This window comes from Primulina tabacum, chromosome 8 (assembly GCF_025594145.1).
Source record: "Primulina tabacum isolate GXHZ01 chromosome 8, ASM2559414v2, whole genome shotgun sequence".
NCBI lineage: Eukaryota > Viridiplantae > Streptophyta > Magnoliopsida > Lamiales > Gesneriaceae > Primulina > Primulina tabacum.
The window spans coordinates 9,930,583-9,953,762 of record NC_134557.1 but is presented as its reverse complement, the minus strand read 5'-3'; the positions used below and the strand labels follow the sequence as shown (position 1 = coordinate 9,953,762).

General features: G+C 33.5%; 2 protein-coding genes across 2 annotated transcripts; both read left to right on the top strand.

Annotated features, from left to right (window-relative positions):
• The first annotated feature begins 11,434 nt into the window (after nt 1-11,434).
• On the top strand, nt 11,435-16,848 carry LOC142553688 (E3 ubiquitin-protein ligase BIG BROTHER). Its single transcript, XM_075664128.1, has 7 exons — nt 11,435-12,064; nt 12,503-12,716; nt 12,885-12,919; nt 14,954-14,998; nt 15,472-15,599; nt 16,227-16,335; nt 16,526-16,848. The coding sequence occupies exons 1-7, from the start codon at nt 11,939-11,941 to the stop codon at nt 16,574-16,576; spliced, it is 708 nt and encodes a 235-aa protein (XP_075520243.1). The 5' UTR covers nt 11,435-11,938; the 3' UTR covers nt 16,577-16,848.
• A 4,606-nt stretch (nt 16,849-21,454) lies between these two features.
• On the top strand, nt 21,455-23,144 carry LOC142554516 (transcription factor MYB83-like). The gene is made up of 2 exons (XM_075665185.1): nt 21,455-21,863; nt 22,272-23,144. Exons 1-2 carry the CDS (start codon nt 21,565-21,567, stop codon nt 22,993-22,995), a joined length of 1,023 nt encoding a protein of 340 aa, XP_075521300.1. The 5' UTR covers nt 21,455-21,564; the 3' UTR covers nt 22,996-23,144.
• The last annotated feature ends 36 nt before the right edge of the window (nt 23,145-23,180 follow it).

Below are 23,180 nucleotides of genomic sequence, written 5' to 3'. Positions count from 1 at the left end.
GTATGTTCAAATAGGTTTGTAGGAGTACAAGTCCAGCATACTAAATAATAAAAGTTTAATGGACTTTGATTAATTAATTAAACTAGTTGAACTAGTCCAATTAATTAACCAAGCCCATTAATGTTAATTAAATAGGTCCAATTATTTCATTATGGTAATTAGGCCATAGATGTTTTATAAAATGGGAGAACTAAAAACCTAGCCTTCATAATATATGCATCGAGATTGCATTTGATAAGGCCTGCATTATAGAATCTTAAATTTACTTAATTAATTGGATTAATTAAGTAAATAATGGATTAGATATATAATCAGAATATTTTATTCTAAAGGAATGCAATTTTCGAGAATAACAAAAAGGAGGCATCCGAAAGTTGAGAAAATTTTTTTTCGGCTCTTCCCAATTCAAAAAGGGGCTGCTCTCGAAATTTCTCTCAATTCTTGCAAGAAAATTTCGGCTTATTATATTGAGTCGATTTTTTCTTCGTGTTCCATCTCTACGTAAAAGTTCTTCTAAATTTCTAGTGCAATTTAGAATATGAATAAATATTTCAGTCGTGGACCGGATTAGGAGATTGAAGAATGTTCGTAGGGATTCATCAAGAGCTAATCCGTTTATACCGGATTAGTTGGAGACTCGTGATTAATTCACAAAGGTATAATTTTCTAACATCCTATGAATGTTTATGATATAATCATACGAGCGCCCAAAGTAAAACATATTTTGATTGTCAAAATAAAATAAAATTTTTAAAACATCCGTTGCGTTTTGGCGTGTAGAAAACCGAGATCCAACAGTGGTATCAGAGCCAGGTTTTCTGAATCGTATGATTTTAAATTATATTGAATAATTTGTTTCTAACCACACAAGAAAATTTTCAGAAAAATTGATGCACCATAAAATTATTTTTTCGGAAAAACAAAAAAAAAATTTCGCGGTCTGCCCGGAACTGTTCCGGGCAGATCGCGCGCAGGGCTGCACGCGCAGCGTGCGCGCGCTTAGCGGCGCAGCGTGCGGAACGTCCGCACGCTGTGCGTCGCCCTGCGCGGCGCAGCGTGCGGCGCCGCGAGCACCTGTGCGCGCCTGTGCGCACAGGGGCTGCCGCCACTGCCCGAAGCGTTCGGGCAGCGAGGGCGGCTGCCCAGGATCGTCTCGGGAAGCGTGCTGAATGGTGGGCTTGAATTGTTTGGGCCCAGGGTGTAATTTTCTGATTTTTCAAATTTTTGGACAAAATTGATATTTTTGAAAATTGGTTCAATTTTTATTTTGGAAAATTGATTTTTGGAAAATTAAAAATTTTCTTGTAAAATAAAAAATTAGAATATGATTTTAATTATTTATGGTAAAATGAGTTTTACAAGAAATCAATTATTATTGATTTAATTGGAAATTAAATAAAGGTTTGTTTATTTAATTTATTAAATTCTTTAATAATTGTGGTGGTTAGCGATAAAATTATTAGATATATGATTTATCAATTAATTAAATTGTTTAATTAAATTGATGTTATTATTTGATATTAAATGCATGAAGGATGATCGAGAGCCTTGACCAATGTGTTAGGTGTATGTTAGGATATTTTACTGTTTTATTCGTTTTTTTTAATATTTGATATTATTAAAGTGGGCCTGATTTATGGCCCGTTCCCACCCCCGTGAGATGTATCCCTTATGTGCCATGTCTATTTAAATGTAATTATTAGAAATAATGGGATATCAAGACTAGAAGATGGTGGGCCTGATGAACGAGATGAAGACATGTAAAATATTGGAAGCACTTGTAATAGTTGCATTTGCATCCCTGCATTTACCTAGGTTTGGACCTGGATCCATGTATGGCTCACATGGATCTAATAGTGTTGGCGATCGATCATCCTTATTTATTGTTGAATGTCATATTATGATATATGCGATATATAGTAGTATGCATGTATGTATATTAAATAACATAAATGCATGAATCCGGCAAACATGCAAACTCGTGGCACGCGATTTTTAAATTAAAATGATGAGACAATTTTTGAAATTAAAATCCCTCATTTTGAATAAGATTCAAAATTTATATCAAACCGAAAAAGTAAAAATTAAAAGAGTTTAATTTTTCCTTGCCCTCCATCAACCGTGGTTGCATGTTGATCGCTACCCGCGGACAGTGTCTGGCTCATATTATTGGGGAGGCATGTACGCCGGAAAGCTGTGACTTCCATCGGACATATGATGTGAATTGAGTGAAACTCCCATGACTTCGGCTCATATCATTGGGGGAACTCATGGCGACCGTCTACTGCAATTCAATATTGATGGGTTGGTTTGACACGCGAAAATAAACGGTGTCATATTATTGGGTCCTTATTAAACGTGAGGCAAAACACGCGGAGGTTGCATAGGGATGCAATTGGATTCTACCTTTTAGAAATTATAATTGGCTGATATTATTCGGGATTATAATTGGCTAATTGGACTCTACGTGCCCACTAAGGAAATACGATTTCCCTTTTTCATCAGAGGGTGGTGGAAATGTCAGAATAGTGGGAGGGAGATTTATAAAATAAAATCCATATTTTATATCTTAAAATTATTTTAAAATAATCAGCAACCATTATTCTGTTTCCATATCAGTATATTTTCGATTTCGTCACGTAATCCATTTTTATTATCAACAAGCTAATCGAATCTAATTTTCAAGACTGGTTGGGAAAAATTGTTCTAAATTCTGAGAAAATGACATACACACTAATGTCAGTCTTGTTGAACTGACAATGGATGCAAGATGGTGAGACCATAGTGTGCAAGCTAAAGTGTAATGTGCTCGCTTCTATGTCAAATGAACTGTAGGGACAGTTTGAGGAAATTTTGAATGCTGCAGACATTCGAATGCATGTGCAAGAGTTGCATGGTGCATGAAACTATGCATACCATTTTACAAGCTCATGACTACATGCATGCAAGATGGGGCTTTGGCCCATGAGCGTGGTGTACATATGACTGGGCTTATTGAGAATGTGATGGGCTTGGAATATGTGATTCCTAACAAATTAATTGATGATATCAATTTGTTGTCTTTCTCTTCCTCATTTGACGGGGTTATGGTGAACTTCAATTTGAATAAGATAGATGATAGCTTCGAAGAGCTAGTCAATACACTTATAACTTATGATATCACCATAAAATAAAAAAATTGTTGTTTTTATAATGGGCCTCTCGTCGGACGAAAAATGGCCCACAAGGTAAGGGAAAGAAATGTTCTGCCCTCACAAGAAAAACAATCCCAATAAGAGGCAAACTCTGAAAGACACTTAAAAGGCCTACAAAGCCCGCTAAGTTAGAACATATTTATTTCACTGCATGAAGTCCAGACATAAGAAATTATATGTGCCAGAAATGTTCTGAAAATGATAAGTGAATGTCCAAGTAAACATGATTTCAACAACAAACAAAATAAAGTTAGATGATTCAAATCCCACACAAATATGGCACGCTAGACTAGGTCATATTTCCCAAAGAAGGATGCACAAGCTAGTGGGAGAAGGCATGTTTGACTTGTCAGACAAAAATTCTCTACCTACTTGTAAGTCCTGTCTAAAAGGAAAAATGACCAAGACTCCATTCGATGGAAACGTGGAACGTGCGCATGGTCTATTGGATTTGATCCACACAGACGTTTGTGGCCCGCTAAGTGTTAGCACGAAATATGGGCATTCCTACTTCATTACCTTCACTGACGACCATTCGAGGTATGGGTTTATTTATGTTTATGAAACACAAATCTGAAGCATTTGAAAGGTTCAAAAAATTCAGATCTGAAGTAGGAAACCAGCTAGAAAGGAGTATTAAGACACTTCGATCTGATCGAGATGGAGAATACTTGAGTGCTGAATTTTTGGGTTATCTAAAAGAAAATGAGATTCTCTCACAGTGGACTCCACCAGCAACACCACAATTGAATGGTATTTCTGAACATCGTAAGCAAACCTTGTTAGACATGGTTCGATCCATGATGGGATTCACTGAATTGCCTACATCGTTTTGGGGCTTTGCGCTTGAAACTGCGGCAATGTTGTTGAATAATGTCTATGCTAAAGCAGTTGATAAAACATCATATGAGATATGGATGGAAAAAACTCCCAAATATTCTTACAAGAGAATATGGGGATGTCCTGCTTACGTGAAGCAGACAGTGGGAGACAAATTATATAGTAGATCCATTTTGTGCTACTTTGTAGGATATCCAAAGAATTCTGTTGGATATTATTTCTATCATCCCAATGAAGCAAAAGTGTTTGTTTCAAGAAATGCCACCTTTTTGGAAAAGAAATTTCTATTAGATAGAAAAGGCAAGATGATAGAACTTGAAGAAATTCAAGATACTCCCTCAACTATAGTAGTTGAACCTAATCCCCAACAACCAGTAGTCGAAGTACAAGCTCCTAGAAGGTCTGATAGGGTTATTAGACCACCTGCAAGATATACGCTTCTTCATGAACAAGGCCATGATGAGTCTTGTGTTGGATGTGATCCAATGAATTTCAAAGAAGCAATATCTGATACTGATTCAACCAAATGGCTTGAAGTCATGCAGTCAGAAATGGACTTTATGTATTCAAACCAAGTCTGGACATTAGTAGATCCACCTGAGGGAATCGTTCCCATAGGATGCAAATGGATCTACAAAAGAAAGCTTGGGGCGAATGGGAAGGTAGTGACCTTCAAAGCAAGACTGTTTGGAAAAGGTTATACTCAAAAGTAAGGAGTTGTCTATGAGAAAACTTTTTCACCGGTTGCTATGTTTAAGTCCATTAGAATACTACTAGCCATAGCAGCATAGTATGACTATGAGATATGGCAAATGGATATAAAGACTGCATTCCTCAATGGAGACATCAAAGAGGAAATTTATATGTCTCAACCTGAGGGATACACATCAGTAGGAAGTGAGCATAAGGTATGCAAACTTCAGAGATCAATATATGATCTCAAGCAGGAGTCAAGGAGTTGGAACCTCAGATTTGATAGAACTATCAAAGAGTTTGGTTTTGCTAAGAATCCTGACGAACCATATGTGTACAAGAAAGTTAGTGGAAGTGCAGTGACATTCCTTGTACTTTATGTTGATGATATCCTGCTCATTGAGAATGATGTAGGATTATTATAATTAACTAAAATATGGTTAGCAAATAAATTCTACATGAAAGACATGGGTGAAGCATCATATGTATTGGGAATACAAATCTATAAAGATAGATCTAGAGGATGCTGGGGCTCATCCAAGCCACTTATATCGATAGCATTCTAAAGCAATTCTCTATGGAAGAGTTCAAAGAGGATACTTACCAATGTGTCATGGTGTTACTCTATCTAAAGCTTTGTGTCCCAAAACTGATGAAGATATAGAGATGATGACACGAATTCCATATGCGTCAGCCATTGGTAGTATCATGTATGGTGTGATATAGACACGTCCTGATGTTGCTTACGCTCTGAGTGTTACAAGCAGATATCAGGCAAACCTTGGTCCAATGTATTGGAAGGCCGTGAAAGATCTTAAGTACTTGAGAAGGACTAAGAACTTGTTCATGGTCTATGGGGTGGAGAATTGAAATTGGAAGGCTACACTGATTCTAGCTTCCAATGTTACGTAGATGATTCGAAATCGACCTCTGGCTTTGTATTCATGCTTAATGGTGCGGCTGTCTCTTGGAAAGGTTCCAAGCAAGACACCATTGCGGATTCCACCACTGATGCTGAATATATTGTTGTATCTGATGCAGCCAAAGAGGCAGTTTGGATGAGAAATTTTGTCCAAGAGTTGGGCGTTATTCCTAATGGAGTTGATCCAGTCCCGTCGTACTGCGACAACACTGGTGCCATTGCGCTAGCAAAGGAACCAAGGTCTCATCAGCGATCCAAACCAGTACTGAGGAAGTTCCACATCATACGGGAGATAGTGGGGAAGAGGAGACATATCAGTTGAAAGAGTCCCCTCTGCAGATAATGTTGCTGATCCACTTACAAAGCCTTTGCCAGGACCATTGTTTGAAAAGCATCGCGAAGCAATGTGATTAAGGGTAGTTGGCTCTAGGGCAAGTGAGAGATTGTTAGAGTAGATGCCCTGCAAGCCAACGGTTGGCTAGGGAATTTATTGACTCAAGTGAAATAAACAATCTTTATTTTAATATAATTTAACTTTTTATGGTCTTGTTATACTTTATCTGTATACCCATGCAAACAGCATAGATAAAGTCCTTGATTATGCTTTAATAAAAATGAATCGTAATTCGATGTTGAAACTCATTTGTAAACACTGCATATTTTAAATTCGTTCCTAGTCGATTCAGCCGCCTAAAACAGGGATAAAGACCGCTTGAGCTCGAGACTAGCATCTGTGATGTTGTGTACTGCGTTTCTTGGTAAGGGCATAGAGATGTCCAAACATGCAGATGGGTAGTCATATGATGATTATACTTAACAACCCTCCCTCGAACTTTCCAAGTGGTTATCATTCATCGAGAGGATAAGTCCGTGGTTATGATTGTACACCATTAGTCCTTACGACCCGGGACAACACTGAGGCTCTATATGCTAGGGCTGTGCTTTGACTCGTTTACCGGCTCCAGGAGAGTCATCAGGTGGCGAGGTTGGATACAGTTATGACACATATAGGAGCCAGTGCATTGTAGTCGGGGATTCACCGCTCACCTGCGGGTGTGGATATCCTATGTGATCTAATGAAATAATAGTGCATGGAATCTCTGGCCAGAGTATGAGATGTATATTGGAGAAGGAGTTCTCCAATAGTACACGCGATGCCACTATTAAAGTTATCACATAGTTATCGAATTATTATGCAACCCTCGATGAACCAATGGTTGCAGATTCGATCGGGATATATGAGATGAAGGGACCGTACTGTACGCTAATCATAATCGACTTTTTCTTGCAGGCACTATCAGTGATACCTAGGGGATCATGGGGCGATGCTACTAGACGCTCTTACCATGATCCGATGGATGCAATCAGAAATGAGTTATGACATTCTTAATCAAGGTGTTGATGAAATGAATGAGGCTAACTAGGGTAAGCCCGAATAAGAATAAATATTATTCTGAATCACAAAGAGTTGTAAACCTACGGCTAGCTGTATCCCTGAACCATTGAGGGTCACACAAGCACTGAATCGTTTGTTCCCGTTGAGAAAATAAATTCAAGAAGTTGAATTTGTATTATATAGTAAATTCAAGGAGTTGAATTTATGATAATTAAATTTTGAGAAAAATAAATTCAAGGAGTTGAATTTATGAGATTGTAAATTCAAGAAGTTGAATTTATGAAATTTGGAGAAAATAAATTCAAGTAGTTGAATTTATAAAATTTGATAATTTAATTTATTAAACTCAAAAGTTGAGTTTATTAAATATTAAATATTGGAGGTGATAAAATTCAAGGAGTTGTAATTTACAATTTATATAATAAATTCAAATGCTGAATTTATAATGGATTTAATTTATTAAACTCAAAAGTTGAGTTTATTAAATATTAAATTAAAATTGGTGGTAAGTATGTTCAAATAGGTTTGTAGGAGTACAAGTCCAACATACTAAATAATTAAAGTTTAATGGACTTTGATTAATTAATTAAACTAGTTGGACTAGTCCAATTAATTAACCAAGCCCATTAATGTTAATTAAATAGGTCCAATTATTTTATTATGTTAATTAGGCCATAGATGTTTTATAAAATGGGAGACCTAAAAACCTAGCCTCCATAATATATGCATCGAGATTGCATTTGATAAGGCATGCATTATAGAATCTTAAATTTACTTAATTAATTGGATTAATTAAGTAAATAATGGATTAGATATATAATTAGAATATTTTATTCTAAAGGAATGCAATTTTCGAGAATAACAAAAAGGAGGCATCCGAAAGTTGGGAAAAAAATTTTTCGGCTCTTCCCAATTCAAAAAGGGGCTGCTCTCGAAATTTCTTTCAATTCTTGCAAGAAAAATTCGGCTTATTGTATTGAGTCGATTTCTTCTTCGTGTTCCATCTCTACGTAAAAGTTCTTCTAAATTTCTAGTGCGATTTAGAAGATGAATAAATATTTCAGTCGTGGACCGGATTAGGAGATTGAAGAATGTTCGTAGGGATTCATCAAGAGCTAATCCGTTTATACCAGATTAGTTGGAGACTCGTGATTAATTCACAAAGGTATAATTTTCTAACATCCTATGAATGTTTATGATATAATCATACGAGCGCCTAAAGTAAAACATATTTTGATTGTCAAAATAAAATAAAATTTTTAAAACTTTCGCTGCGTTTGGGTCTGTAGAAAACCGAGATCCAACATATAGATCATATTTTGCATCACAATATTGTTGTTAACTTGGTTTATTGACTACCCACATGTCCAAATATAGCTAAGGTTCATTTGTGATCAGTCAATATTTTGCTTCTCCTACTAAAGTTCGTTGGGTTGTTTATATAATATTCCATGTTATCTTCGGGCGAGTCTTCTATTTTGATGTACTTTGTATTTTTGAGTTGCATCCATACTTCGATGTCCCTTAGACCTTTACTTTGTATGAACACTTATCTAAGTTTTTTTTTTCTTGAATTCTTTTATCATGGGTTATTTCGATTGGTTTTTTACGTTAAATAGTCTAACAAAAATAATATATAACTCAAATCTTTTAAATTATCGAATTTATGTCAGCTACCATTGTTTAAAAAAAAAACAGTTATAATTATTCAACTTTCAATTCATGTACTCGAAGATTGTGTTGTGCATGCCACAGTATAGATTTAATAAACACTACACGAACACGCCAATCTTTTAGAAAAAGAAATGGTTTTTTACTCTTTCCAAGGCAGTCAAAATAGTAATGCATGAACTCAAGAAACCCTGAAAATATTGAAAAAATAAAATACTACAAAGAAACAAATAACTTTCCGACATTATCTCCATCCTATCAACTTTTGAGAGACCAAACACTTGGGATTTGTGGGGACCTAGCAAGAGTGTCTTCACATTATATATATATATATATATATGACCATGATTCACATCATACCTTTTATATGGTTATGATTACGGTTATGATGATTATGATTATCGCTACGGCTAACCAACAATATAAGATTACGGTTATGGTTATAGTTATGGTTACGATTAACCAACAATCAGGATTATGTAGTATCGAATAATCAAAATCATAGCATATATTAGTTTGATTAATATAAATAAATTATAACACCTAAGTTGATATCCCAGTAGAAAGTTCATACAAAGCAAATGTTACAAGTTCGATTCTATGTCTATTGAAAATAATTAGAAAATATTTTTAAAAACGATTCATCGGTTCAAACTTCAAACTCACCTAAGTGGTCACCCTAAGAGAACTTTATAGATTTGAAATCCTCAAACCAAAACAACTTTGATAATTAATTGTTTATCGGCTAATTAGATGGTTAAAATTTTTAAGTAGTTTTACAAAAGTCCAAATTTAAATATTTGGTTATATAATTAGTTTCAGATAAATGCATGATTTAATTTAGTATTAGTTTTAAGAAATTATGGATAATATTAGAAAGAAAGATAAAAATTAGAAATAATTTATATTTTCACGAATTTATATTCGTAATACGGTTTATATTTAAAAATAAAAGTAATGTTTTGATATAAAAAATAATATTTTTCATGAATCGAGTCGGATTACGTATAAATCTCATCAAATTGACTCATGTGATAGTTCTATAAGAGTTTTTGTAATTTTTTATTTATATATTATTTGATATATATAATTAATACCACCTTTTTCGTTCTTTTTTTTCCTGTGAATGCGGCTCCGAGCACAGTTCTCATTAGGGGTGTCAATTCCGGTGGGTCATGTCGGGTCGAACAATAGTTCTATTAAAAAATTGTTCAACTCGAACCCGAACTCGAATCAATCAGATCAACCCGATTTTGAATTTTTTTAAAAAAATTAAATAAAATTCAAATAATAATAATATTTTAATTTAAACACACAATAACAAAATCTTCTTCATATATATAATTTAAATTTGAAAATTTAATTGTAGAAAAATAAATTATATTTTCTAAATTAAATAAACAATTGTTTAAAAAATGAAAAACGTTCAAAATAAATATTAATTTATAAAAATCTATGATATAAATATACAATAAATATTTTTTTAGACATACAGTGTATAAAAATATAGGCAATATGTATTAATTATTTTTAAAAAAAATTTTGTCAACCCACTCGGGTTGACCGAACCTAACCCACCCCGATCTGACCCGAATCCGAAAATCATAAACCCAAACCTGATTTTTTTCGACTTGAACCGTGTCGGATTGATAGGATCGTGTGTGATTTTGACATCAATGGTTGTCATCGGCTGTGAACATGGCTTTACATTCACATGCTTATTTCCCGTTTGCCTCTCAATTTTGTCTTTTTTCCTTTTTAATTTTTTTTTATTATGTTATCAATATAAAAGACACACTATTAAATTAAGTTAAATTGTGCTCTCTTGGTTTTAAATTTTAGGTCAATTAATAAAACTATATATAAAAATTTAGTTTGTTATAATCGTTACTAAAGTTTTAATAAAAACAATAATAATAATAAAGAAAATATTATCAATGTCTGGAGAAATACCATGACCTCATTTATTATAAAGAAATAATAATATATCAAAGTCATGGTATAATGTCCCATATTATATACACGACAAATACAGTAAGTATGCATTATCACTATTCACTATTACAAATAAATAAAGCATTCGCCACCAAAAGTAACCATATGTTGTCTCTTTGGTGTGACTTTGTTTAAAAAAATTTGAGAACATGATTATTATGGTTAAGACAGAACGCGAAACTGTGTTCACAAATTATAAATCATCCAGTGAAACATGTTTTCTACTTATGTTATGTTGACGTGGTTAGTTGTCCCACGTTGATTGGATAAAATACATGAGAGTTATATATATGGTGTCCATTGAGTTAGATCCAAGTTCCAATTTTAACATGGTATGAGCTCAGGTTCTACCGTTATATATATATATGTTGGATTGTCCATAGTTGGGTCACCCGTTTTGCCCATAATTGGGTTATTTGTAAACTTTCACGCTTCAAATGTTCATTCTACAATCTCTTTGAGCATACCTGGAAGTTGTATATATAGGTCTTGGACAAGCTTTTGAGGTTGAATTATGTCCAAGTTCCAATCTTAACCGATATTTTATTCGCTTCTACGAAAATATGAAATTTAAAATCTTAATTTTATATGAGTTATAAATCATCGATACCTCATATTTAAATACGAGGTTAGGTTGTGTTAATGTATTAATGACTTAGTACAAGAATAAGAAAGTAAAATGGAAGAAGAATAGAATTAAAAGTGAGTTTCATAGCAGTTTTGTTTGCGAGTACAGACAGAGACAGAGAGACAGTCAGAGAGGACCGTAAATACACGAAAATGGTGGGAATGAGATGAGAAGAGAAGGGGGAGGCGTGTGTCTCAAGTCCGCCAAAGCTGCAGAAACAAGCACTCGCACATCCGCTGCGTGTGACTGAATGAATCATCTTCTGGTGCTGGAAAATTTCAATGGGTCGGTACATCGTCGCGCGTAACCTGTTCCTGTGAGTTGAAAATCTTCAATGCTGTTTCTTCGACTGGTTTTCTGGGGTGTGAGAGAGTGTGGTTACTACTGCATGGGGAGCATAATGTGTTTCTTCTGATTGTGGTTCTTTCTTGAAGATTTTGTCTTTGTGGTGGCCTTTTGGGTTGTGGTTTTCGTGGATAGTGTATTTCATTCAGTGATTGTCTGGGGTGCGGAACTTTGGGGAATGTTGCAGTGAAAGCTGTGGGATTTCGGAGTTTCAGTGAAAATCTTTTTTGGCCTGATAACTATTGATTACGTAAATGAGTGAAAATCGGGATTACACGGATGGCGGCTGTCCTTACCCTGTCTCTGAGGGTTTTATGGATTTCTTTGGGGCCGCTTCATCGGCGGCACATTATGTACACATGGGACCGATGAATGATCAGGTGATTTCCTTATTTGAATTTGAAATCGAGCACTTCTCGCTCTATGGATGAAAACATGCCTACTCTTCTGTTATGTTTGTACTTGCACAACGATTATCTTTTTCCCAGGAATGACAAGTGCTGTGTGCAAAAGGAAGAGGGGACTTGTGGGTTTGTGGGGAGGCAATGTCGTAGATAATCAATTATGTTGGTATTAATTAAGAATTTTCTTCTATTCTATAGAATCTAGACCACAATTTAGACAATAAAGTTACTGTGTACCAATGCTGATACTTTGTAAATGATTGGGCATCACACGAGGCCTTTTAAATCACTCCACATTGTATTTTTGATGGTTCATTCTCGGGGTATTCAGTTGCTTCGAAATCAGATGTTCTCTATACTGATTTGAATATCAATTTAGATGATGAAGAAATTTACTGTCCGCCTTTTGTTCAGGAATCTGCATATTGGTCAATGCATATGAATTCTTCGTATGAATTTGGTTCAGAAAGTACGTCTTATTATGGTGGCTACGGAGAAAATCCAGGAGTGGATTTTAGCCGGAGGGCTTGGGAATACCCTTTAATGATGAATGCAGAAGAATCTATTGCAGTAGGTATACCATCACAACAAGATATGGTTTCCATAGTGCATCCTATTGCGGAGGAAAGTAAGTTTCGTTTTCATTTTCTGTTTCATTTCCAGATGATGTGAACGGTTAATTTGATTGATCAAGTTAGTTTGAAAAGACTTGATTTATCTTGCCCGTTTTCGAGTTCTGAGCAAGTTGTTTTTCTTTCTTTTTTAACGCACTCTTTCATTGTTTCCAAAATATCAGGTGCGACAAATAATCAAGATGATCCCGATACTCAGGTTAGCATTTTAATTTATCCTGGTTGAACATGTTTGTATTCAAATGAATGACAAATACTAAACGGCGTGAGCTCTACGCTTGAGCAATCTGGAACCCATTACATAAGTTGAATGTCTTATTTGTTCTGTGGATTTGTGATTTATAGAAATGCTGAGAAAAACATAGTTTCTGCTCTCTTGGTAGGGAAATTAGATAACCTTGAGTTTAAGTTTTGGATTTCATAAAGATTAAGATTTTGGGAGTTTCGAAAGCATGGACACTTGGAATTATATTAGAAACTAAAAGCAACACAAACATGGGGTGTCTAGGACCTTGGAGGCCAGGGGTGCAGAATATCGATGGAATCCTGTTTGATTGAAAAAATGTAAAATTTGATATTAATTTACAAAAGTGAATTTCATATTCTGAAAATATACTCGAATCAAGGTCGATGTTAATTTAACATGAGTATCATTTCTAATGTACAAGAAAAATAATTATCTAACACAAGGTCAAATTTTCACACAACTGTAATCCAAAGTGATATAACTTATGAGCTAATAAATATGTTACACTTCAATTCTGTGAAATATAATTCATCACATGTATGCATTTTCTTATACCTTTCTAATGTATTATATCTTGTCTTTGTTTTATTGTAATCATCTGTATAAATTTTATATCTTCTATTATAGTTTTTATCATAAACTGCTAGGCAATAGAGATTTTTGAAAAAAAAAATCGACGTTTTGATTTAGTTATAATGATTAAATCTTCTCATATGTGTTATTTTTTACTTTGTCATTCAATTAGAATATATGTGTAGATCTATGCATTTTCTTTTAAGTTATCGGTTTTGATTCGATTTTAATTCACTGTGAAGCCATAATTCTTTCTTACTACCGGAGATGCATGGGATGAACTGATGAAATTTTTTAATGGTTTCTGGTCAATCAGATGAATTTGAAGATCGTCAAGGGACCGTCATCACTATACTCTTCCCCTAAAAAGATTTAAGTAGAGTCAAAAACAAGTTCCATCTTCTTGCATGTGCATTCATGACTTTCATTATTAACTGAAGTATGTTCAGAAAGGTTTGGAAACAATTTTTCTGCATACCGACCTTGGATAATGATAGATACTGATGGCTTAATGCCTAAAACTGTTGATTGGTTTTCCACATTTTGTTATACATGATATCCACGTAGTTGTAAAAAGCGTGCCGCCTAGGCGCAAGGTGCAACTTACGCCCTTGGGTAACCACCCAGGCGCTGACCTTGCAAGAGACGAGCCCAGGCGCACGCCTCTGAGGCGAGAAAAAGCACGCTTCTGTGAAAATTGTTTGTGAGCAATTTTTTTCCACTTTAACATAACTCAAGACCAATAAGATTAAGCCCGTAACCTTTTAACTATTTGAAAACCTTGCATGTATGTATTGGCCAACTTTATTCCACCAATCTCTAAAGGCAGAGCACTGTCTTTCTCCTAATTTTAATCCGCACAGCCTTAATATTTTTCCTCTCTTTGTAATTTCAATTACAGTGCTTCTATATTACTTCTTTAATTGTTCCAGTACTATCTTTCTTTTGTTTTTTTTATTTTTCTTTATTTTATAGGTACTTGAGTATATTAGCCATCACTCTTTTTCTTTATGTTTTTTTTTTAATGCAATTTAATTCCAAGATCTATCCAAATTTTCATCTAGTTTTCTTTAAGAAGACAAATAGGGCTAACGATTAGGTAATTGATTTTTTTTAAAAAAAATTACATTGTGTATTTGCTGATGAATTTTTTTAAAATTTTAATTATTGTTTAATATTCTGTGAAATCTATTGCTATGTATATAAAATTTAGTTAAATTCACCTTAAATATGTGAATTCTAACAATTTATGCTTAACACACCTTACTTTGATAAGACGCATGTCTCATCTTGCGCCTCAGGCTACAGGATACTTGTGTGCGTTACTGCGGCTTGCGCCTTAAATAACTATAGATAGCCCTGTCGCTTTCTGCGTTATTTTTTAAAGTTCATATTTTGTTTGTATTATTTCAGGTCACATGGCAAGATAATATTGACCCTGATAACATGACTTATGAGGTAGAGGAATCCTCCTTGCCTTGTATCCATTCCTCTACAGCTTTTCTTTATTAACCCTTACTCTCCATCTTTATATTTATTGAAAGAATATTTAACTCTAATGTGAGGGCTGCTCCCGTACGATGACTTTTTCCTTTTTAACCTGGCTATTTAAGGCTGTAAACACACTATATGACTGTAAAGCAAACGATCTCAGCTTAGATATGATGCTATGAAGTTGAATGGGAGGATTACAGTTGGCCTATGAAATTAAAGAAAAATAGATGCTATGTTATCACTATTATTATTTTGACATTTCCACGTCTTCTGAATGCACTATGCATCATGCTCTGAAGAGACTTTAAACCACAGCCTTACAAGTTATTGCTGGAAAACACATAATTTACATTCCGAGGCCACTTTTCTTAAGTTAGCCTGAGAGAGCAAATCATTTACGTGGATTATATCCACTGATTCATGTTTTATCCATGTAGGAATTGCTTGACTTAGGAGAGGCAGTTGGAACTCAAAGTCGAGGACTCTCACAAGATGTTATCGATCTCCTTCCAACATCAAAACACAAATCTGGGGGAATTTTTTCAAGAAGAAAATCTGGTGACAGGTGATTATCTGTGCATGTGTTTCTTTTGTCATAGTCATAGTTTCTTATTTTAATCATGTCGTCCTTGCTGTGTTGAATAAAATTCTCTTGTTGACTAAATGATATCCCTGTTTCTTAATTGATAACTTCTGGCATGTGAGGAAGTTATTTTATCCAAAGGCTTTACATCAGCACATAAAAAAGATTCTTCTTGCTGTGATGCTATTGATATTATGAATTTTTAATTATGAATTTTTACTAGCATGAATCAAGCAAAATTGAATTAAAACAAAAATTGAACAAAGCAAGTATGGACATGGTAGACTTGATCAATATGTGGAATGTGGTAGAATAAGAGAAAATGGTATTTTATGAAAAAGACAAACTGAATTCTTGATTTCCTCTGCCTCTTGGTAGACTTGATCAATAACATAATAGTCCGGACTGTGGCAATTATTTTTAGTTGATTCAGTTATCAATAAATGAAACTGCGAGATTCTAAATCGTTATTTTCGTAGAATTTTCTGTTTGTAAGCTGTAATAGTCTATTCTGTTTCAGAAACAGATGTATTATTTGCAAAATGCCACACAAACGACGAATTTTCTGTTTCTAAACTGTAACGGTATGTATTCTTTTTTCAAAAACAGATGTGTTATCTGCCAAATGCGATATAAACGAGGAGACCGCCAAATAAATTTGCCATGCAAACATGCCTACCATGCTGATTGTGGCTCCAAATGGCTTAGCATCAACAAGGTAAATTTCGCACTGAGTGCTTATAGAAAATACAACTCTGCTCTTTCATTCCAAATGCTTTTCTGATAATTCCAAGTTGGTTTCGCTGGTTTGTAAATTTGAGTCTCTCCCATTCTGTTGGATTTGGTCTCTTCTCTCGAACTTATTGCTTAAACGGTTTCTCAAAGCTGGTTCTGCTTCTTCATTCCAGACATGTCCGGTTTGCAACACTGAGGTCATCGGTGACGAATTAAGGCATTGATTGAAAAGATGGTTGAATGTTCTTGGTAGAAAGGTTTCATTCCTCTTCGTTCTTCTGAGCTCTCTCTTCAACGGCTAGAAGTAATGCAGATTCTATCATTTTACTGTCTTCATTGTGTAGATATTTTATTTTATTGAAAGTGATTTTATGTTTTGCAAGTCTGGAAACTGAATACTGTTCAGTTCATTTTCATTTTTAAACTAAGCCGATGTTGACACGAAACTCTCACAGTTGGTGGCTTGAAGTTCAAAAACCAAGATAATTTATATTCGAGCTCATTAACTTGTTTAATTTCCAATGTATATATAAATGTATTAAATTTATGGAAGCTTCGAAGTTCGCAAATAAATTTGAGTATGCTCGAGCTTGATTCGAGTTCGATGATTTGGGCTACCATATAATGGAAAATATTTATTGGGCAGCACAATTTAATTGGTAGGTTTTTCTTCTGATGCTTTCTGCCAACAGTTAATCTCCCATGCATGCCATGCCCCCCATAACTGTCCGCTTCTTGAACGTTGATTTGGATCTTCTGTTGTGACTGAAAATATAGCACTTGATGTTGTACATTTTTATATGAGATGATCATCTGATGGAGTTCACACAATGTCATATAAATTTGAAAAAATGTCAATAAGTTTTAAGAATTTGTTTTTAATATAAAATATTTTAATAAATTATATTAAATTTAGAATTAATTGGGAAAATTGAAATCGAAATATGAATGAATGGAAAAAGTTGAGAAATAAGAAATGGAGATAGCAGTGGTATCTGTAATACATTGTGCTAAACAATTGTCACTTGTTTAATTAATTTTGAAAGTTAAAAAATATAAATTTGTATTTTACATATATTAATTTAGGGGAATAAAAAGCTCAATCGAAATGTTTTTATATTTTAAAAAGTACGAAATTCAATATTTTTTTTTAAAAAAGTTTTTTTAAGCATTGTATTCTAAAATTATCAATTTTTTTAAAAGAATTATTTTAAGCACTTTATATTTGGTGATCCACGTATTTATTTATTAAAAGAAGTTTGATTAAGTATATAAATATCATTAATGAGAGATAAAATTAAATTTCAAACTATATTTTTGGAGCTGATATCAGTTAAAAATGTGAGCAACATTTTGATTAAGAATCATTTAAATTCACATTATTTAATGTAACTCAATTTTGTTTCATCATCTATATTCTCCGCAAAATCCAAAATTTTACCAAATTTTAAGTTCATAGATAATTCAATAGATCTAAATTTTGTGTCTATTTTGTAATCGAGAATGAATTCATGCTTATTTTTTGTCTATATAATTTATGTTTTATCTCAGATTTTGTTTTGATTGCGAGTTCTGTAAACATAGCTCTTCTTCGTTTTTTTCTGATGTTTCTCGTCGGTTATCCTATATATATATATTTGAAACTAAGTTTTTCTGATACACGGATTGAATCATAATCTATGTTTAGACTCAGGATCTAAATCCCAATTAATCCTAACATGAATTCTTGTTTCATCAAAACGTGTGTATGAAGCAAACGATATATCCACCAGCAACTTCCCTTCATTTTGAAGTCGTTGAAAAAGCGACTTTAATTTGAATGTATCTCGTCATTAATGTTTCATAGAAACTATATGAAATCTATGATCACGACATGTTGTATCCTTCTTAAAATTGTATTAATTACTCTACGACATATAATTTGCAACATAGTACTCACTAAGATCGTTTTGGTCAAAACCTTAAATTATTGTACGACATGTAATTTGCAACAATGCGCAGTTATTTTGATACACGTTAAGTTATTGTTATAAATAACAGTAGGTCTCTCGTGAGACGGTCTTACGGATCTCTTTATCTGTGAAGTTTGCTCATATTTACAATAGTAAGCAATATCTTTGGCATAAAAAATAAAATTTTTCCATAGATAATCCAAATATTTAATCGATATAATTAATTTACCAGCTAAATTGCAACAACATAACTCCAAATATCTTATATGAGAATTATATATCATTATAAATTTTAAGAGAAAATATTAAATGCAGGTAACTTGATTATATACACATTCAAATACCCCAATTTTTTTTTTTTTTTTGTAATGAAATATAAAAAGGAAATTTAATTACGCTTAAAAAGATCAACATAATTATGAATATTCCATCAATGACTAAATATAATCCCAAAAAATTTTCATTAATCGAAAGGTGACAGCTAAACTTTTCTTCAAAAAAAAAAGAGGTGAAAACTAAATAGAAATTAACTGTAAAATAAAAAGATTAAGTTGATTTCAAGTTAACCAAATAATTAGGTACAAGAGTCGTATTTCAGTAAAATATTATAAAATAGAACTGAAAATGACAAGAGGATGTATTGCTTATTCTTCTTCTTCTTTTTCTTTTTCTTTTTTTGAAGAACAAGAGGGTTGCATTTGAAAATGAAAGAGAGGTGGTGCATTTTCTAAGGATTATTTTGAATTTTAATGAAGTTATTGCAACTAGTTCTGTAAACTGATCTATATAAAATTTTGATAATCTAATTGATAAAAAAGATTTAATCATAGTGCAATAAATCGATATATATATATATTTCATATTTAGTTTGATTATCGCAGGATTAATTTACATGCTCGTCGTAACCTATCTAAATCGACCTAATCCCATGAACAATTTTTCAAATGAAAAATCCGTTTGAATAAACAAAATAGCACCTAGTCTAACACCAGTTTCTCTTAGGAAAACATATATACCAAGCAAAGGGAACAAACGGAAAGATCTGTCAATGTTTTCTTTGTCTTAATACGAAAGAGTACGTTTCCTATACATACATATATGTATGTATATATGTATATATATTCATTCATCTTTATCTGCATAGATACACATGGGATCTTGAGTAGCTTCTGAGCTTCGTACTTTGGCTTTTCTTTCAATGAAAAATTTCCTCTCAAGTCCAAAGTTTCAACGTCAGCATGCAAAAGATCAACTATACTATACGCATGTTTTCTTGAAATGACATCAATATATGGCTTCTGCCTTAGTTTTCATACAAAATTTCTCTAATATATAATTTATAAATTTGGTAAGAGTGTGTGACAGTGTGTGTGTGGTTTCATTGTTTCTTTATTATTATTATTATTGTTATTAATCATTCGTTCATTCAATCATTCATTCATCAATGTATTCGGCTATCCAAGTCTCCAAATGAAGCAATCCATGCACGCAATCTTAGAAGTTTCTATACATCGAAATGTGATTGTTACTCTTTGTGTTGATATTCTAACATAATTTAGCTTTTTTTTAGTTATCGTACTAATTCGATCTGATTCATGAACAAATATTATTTTTAATATTAAAAATATTTCTTTTCATTTAAAGTATGAATCGAGTTGACTCGTCTTACTAAAAAAAATTCACGAATCCGTGACCTAGTCTAAATAGAAAATGTTGAGAGAAGTAGCTTGTACAATGTTCATATTTATTTTAATCTAAAAAGTGTATCCCAAAATAAAAGAAATGAGTCGCCCATGCACAACATTATATAATTTCTGATTAATTATAATTAAATTTCTCCAAAAGAGGTTAATTAAGTCTGAGGCAATGTACGAGTTTTAAAATTAATTATAACATTATATATATTCTTAACCACTGCTTAGTTAAATATTGTGGTTAATATATGATAAATCATAAAAGTGTTTAAAGAACAGAAGTAAGTCTCTTGTGAGACGGTCTCACGAATCCTTATCTGTGAGATGAGTCAACCCTACCGATATTCACAATAAAAAGTAATACTCTTAGCATAAAAAGTAATCTTTTTTCATGGATGACCCAAATAAGATATCTGTTTCACAAAATATGACCCGTGAGACCGTCTCACATAAGTTTTTGCCAAAGAACAGAGCATCGTGCTTGAGATTGCCAAATAACACTATTTTTGAAAGGAATTTTTACCTTCAATTATTTTATAAATTAAATTATCTCTATTTAAGAGTTAATAATAATCGACAACTAATTAATTTCTCATAGATAGAAATCATGTTAAATTCAAATTTAAATTTAATGTATCTGACGTTTATGTTTCTTATCGTTTGCAAAAATATAACATGTAAGAGATGTGTCAATTACATTAAATTAAATAGAAAAAAAGGGTTTTTAAAACTATGTGATAAAACATTGATGGGACCGATAGCAAAAAATAATAATGACTTAGGGTTAAAGGGTTGGTTTCATGGGTAAAGGGGGGAAGGTCTACGCAGCTTTGAAAACAAATTAAAGAATCAAGTTTAGTGCCGACAGACAAATTGCTTGAGAATATAGTTAACGAAATCCGACAGACATGCTTAGAATGATGTTCATGTAAACTAACTCAAAAAAGAAATATATATTTCTTTCTCACCAGAAATATTATGTTTATATGTCATATACATAATCTTTTATTAATTGCAAAGCGTGGCAAAAGTAATTTTGTCTCACTAAGGGAGGGAGAGAGAGATTATAAATTGTAATAGTAATACAATTAGAATTGGAGTTTATCAAAACATATATAAAAGATTGTGTAGGATCGAATACTTGCTGTTTTATCAAAAAGTATGACTGATGATAATGGTACAACTCAAATATTTTAAACCTTATTATAGCGCAACTCAAGGATCAGGTTTCGATTATTCTATGTTGCATCGTAACAATATATGTATAGTGAGAGATGGTTAAGGAAATTAAGATGGAGTGGAAAACGGATTGAATGTGGACCTTATAAAGCGTTAGAAAGAATGTGACAGCATGTCTTCTTATCTTTGATGAAATTTTCTTCACTCTCAAGCTAATAATCATATGTATATCATAAATTTTGCAGCATATTTTGCTTCCACTTCACATAATCCCTTCTCACTCTAATCATCTCCGTCTATTTATGTCCATTTTCACAGTCCCCATCAAGCCAGTTGGAAATATTAAGCACACAACAAACAAACTCAGAAACAAATTAAATCTCTTACATGAGGAAGCCAAATTCTGATGCAACGATAATGGTTAAGGAAAGGTTGAACAATGTCACTAAGGCGAAGCTTAGGAAAGGGCTGTGGTCTCCCGAGGAGGACGAGAAGTTGATGAAGTATATGTTGATGAGTGGACAAGGTTGCTGGAGTGATATCGCCAGGAATGCGGGGTTGCAGAGGTGTGGAAAGAGCTGTAGATTGAGGTGGATCAATTATCTGAGGCCGGATCTTAAACGGGGCGCGTTTTCAACTCAGGAGGAAGAACTTATCCTTCATTTGCATTCCATTCTTGGTAACAGGTAAGTAATATCCCACCTACGGTCTTTTCTTAGTTTTCTTTTCTTGCATGTTCGACCAACTAGCATCTGAATTCAAATCTTTAGAACAAGGAAGTTTGTAGGGGGGCGATTTTTACGTAATCATTACGTGTGTATAACATTTAAAGGACATGAAAATTAGGAGTAAATCAAGATTTAGCAGTTGGGGTTTGGCTCACGGAAATTGTTGAATGGTTGTACATACTATAGAGCTCTACAAGATGTCATAAAGGAATGCATGCATTAGTTTACTACAAACTATATATAGACTAATCCTAGCTAGTGTATATATATATAATAATTAGGATATATGTCTTTTGACTAAACCTAGAGTATGGATTATTTTCATGATTAAACATAGTTCTTATTTTCGAACTTTCGATTGATCAGGTGGTCCCAAATCGCGACGCGTCTTCCGGGGAGGACAGACAATGAAATAAAGAATTTTTGGAATTCCACAATCAAGAAGAGGTTGAAGAATAACACGACTAATAATAATAGTAACTCTTCATTCACAACTTCTCTTAACAACAATGATCCATCAGGGGCCAAGGATTGCTACACTGATGCTTTTCTTGGAAATGGAGGAGTAGTCTTCACACAAGGATACAACACTGTCCCGGCCCTTTGCACCGACTCCTCTTCCTCTTCGTGCTCCTCCATGCAAACCCTAGCGGCTTTAGGAACCCCATTCGCCAACCCTGGTTTCAACCATGCATTGAATCCAGACAATAATTTCGTCGCGTCGAATGATTATGATCATTCCCTCCTCAACTTGCCTGCATGCTTGCAACAAGAAGAAGTTGGTGTTGTGGGAGACATAGGGTATTATGGGGTGATGGAGAATTGTGTGACGGGATTGGAAAATGACCTTTGTGTCCCTAAGTTAGAAGTGATAAGGGGTTTGGAGCACAATTATGATGTTAGTGGCAACAACAACCACCACCACCACCATTGGATTAATGGTCATTTCGGAAGTAATGTGAAGGTTGAGGAATTGGTTGGGCATGAAAATAATAATTGGCATGAAGAAAGCTTCAAATTGGGAGAATTGGATTGGGAGGGTTTGTTGGCAAACGTCTCCTCCTTACCTTTTCTTGATTTCCAAGAATGATTCGCTCATCTTTTGCACTATATTCAAAATATTAATATTTTGTCTTCTACAATGTATACATATAAATAAAGAAATAACATTTTTCTTTAAACTATACCCTTAAAAATGATCCGACCCACAAATTTTATATATGTATAGTTTATGTAAAATATCTGGATTGGTATCCATATATAAATATACACGCC

Excerpts from the sequence above, each read along its gene's own strand:
- LOC142553688 (XM_075664128.1), top strand. The coding sequence starts at position 11,939 with ATGAGTGAAAATCGGGATTACACGGATGGCGGCTGTCCTTACCCTGTC. Across the intron at positions 14,999-15,471 it reads CTGATAACATGACTTATGAG|GAATTGCTTGACTTAGGAGA; the intron begins GTAGAGGAATCC and ends TTATCCATGTAG. Across the intron at positions 15,600-16,226 it reads AGAAGAAAATCTGGTGACAG|ATGTGTTATCTGCCAAATGC; the intron begins GTGATTATCTGT and ends TTTCAAAAACAG.
- LOC142554516 (XM_075665185.1), top strand. The coding sequence starts at position 21,565 with ATGAGGAAGCCAAATTCTGATGCAACGATAATGGTTAAGGAAAGGTTG. Across the intron at positions 21,864-22,271 it reads CATTCCATTCTTGGTAACAG|GTGGTCCCAAATCGCGACGC; the intron begins GTAAGTAATATC and ends TCGATTGATCAG.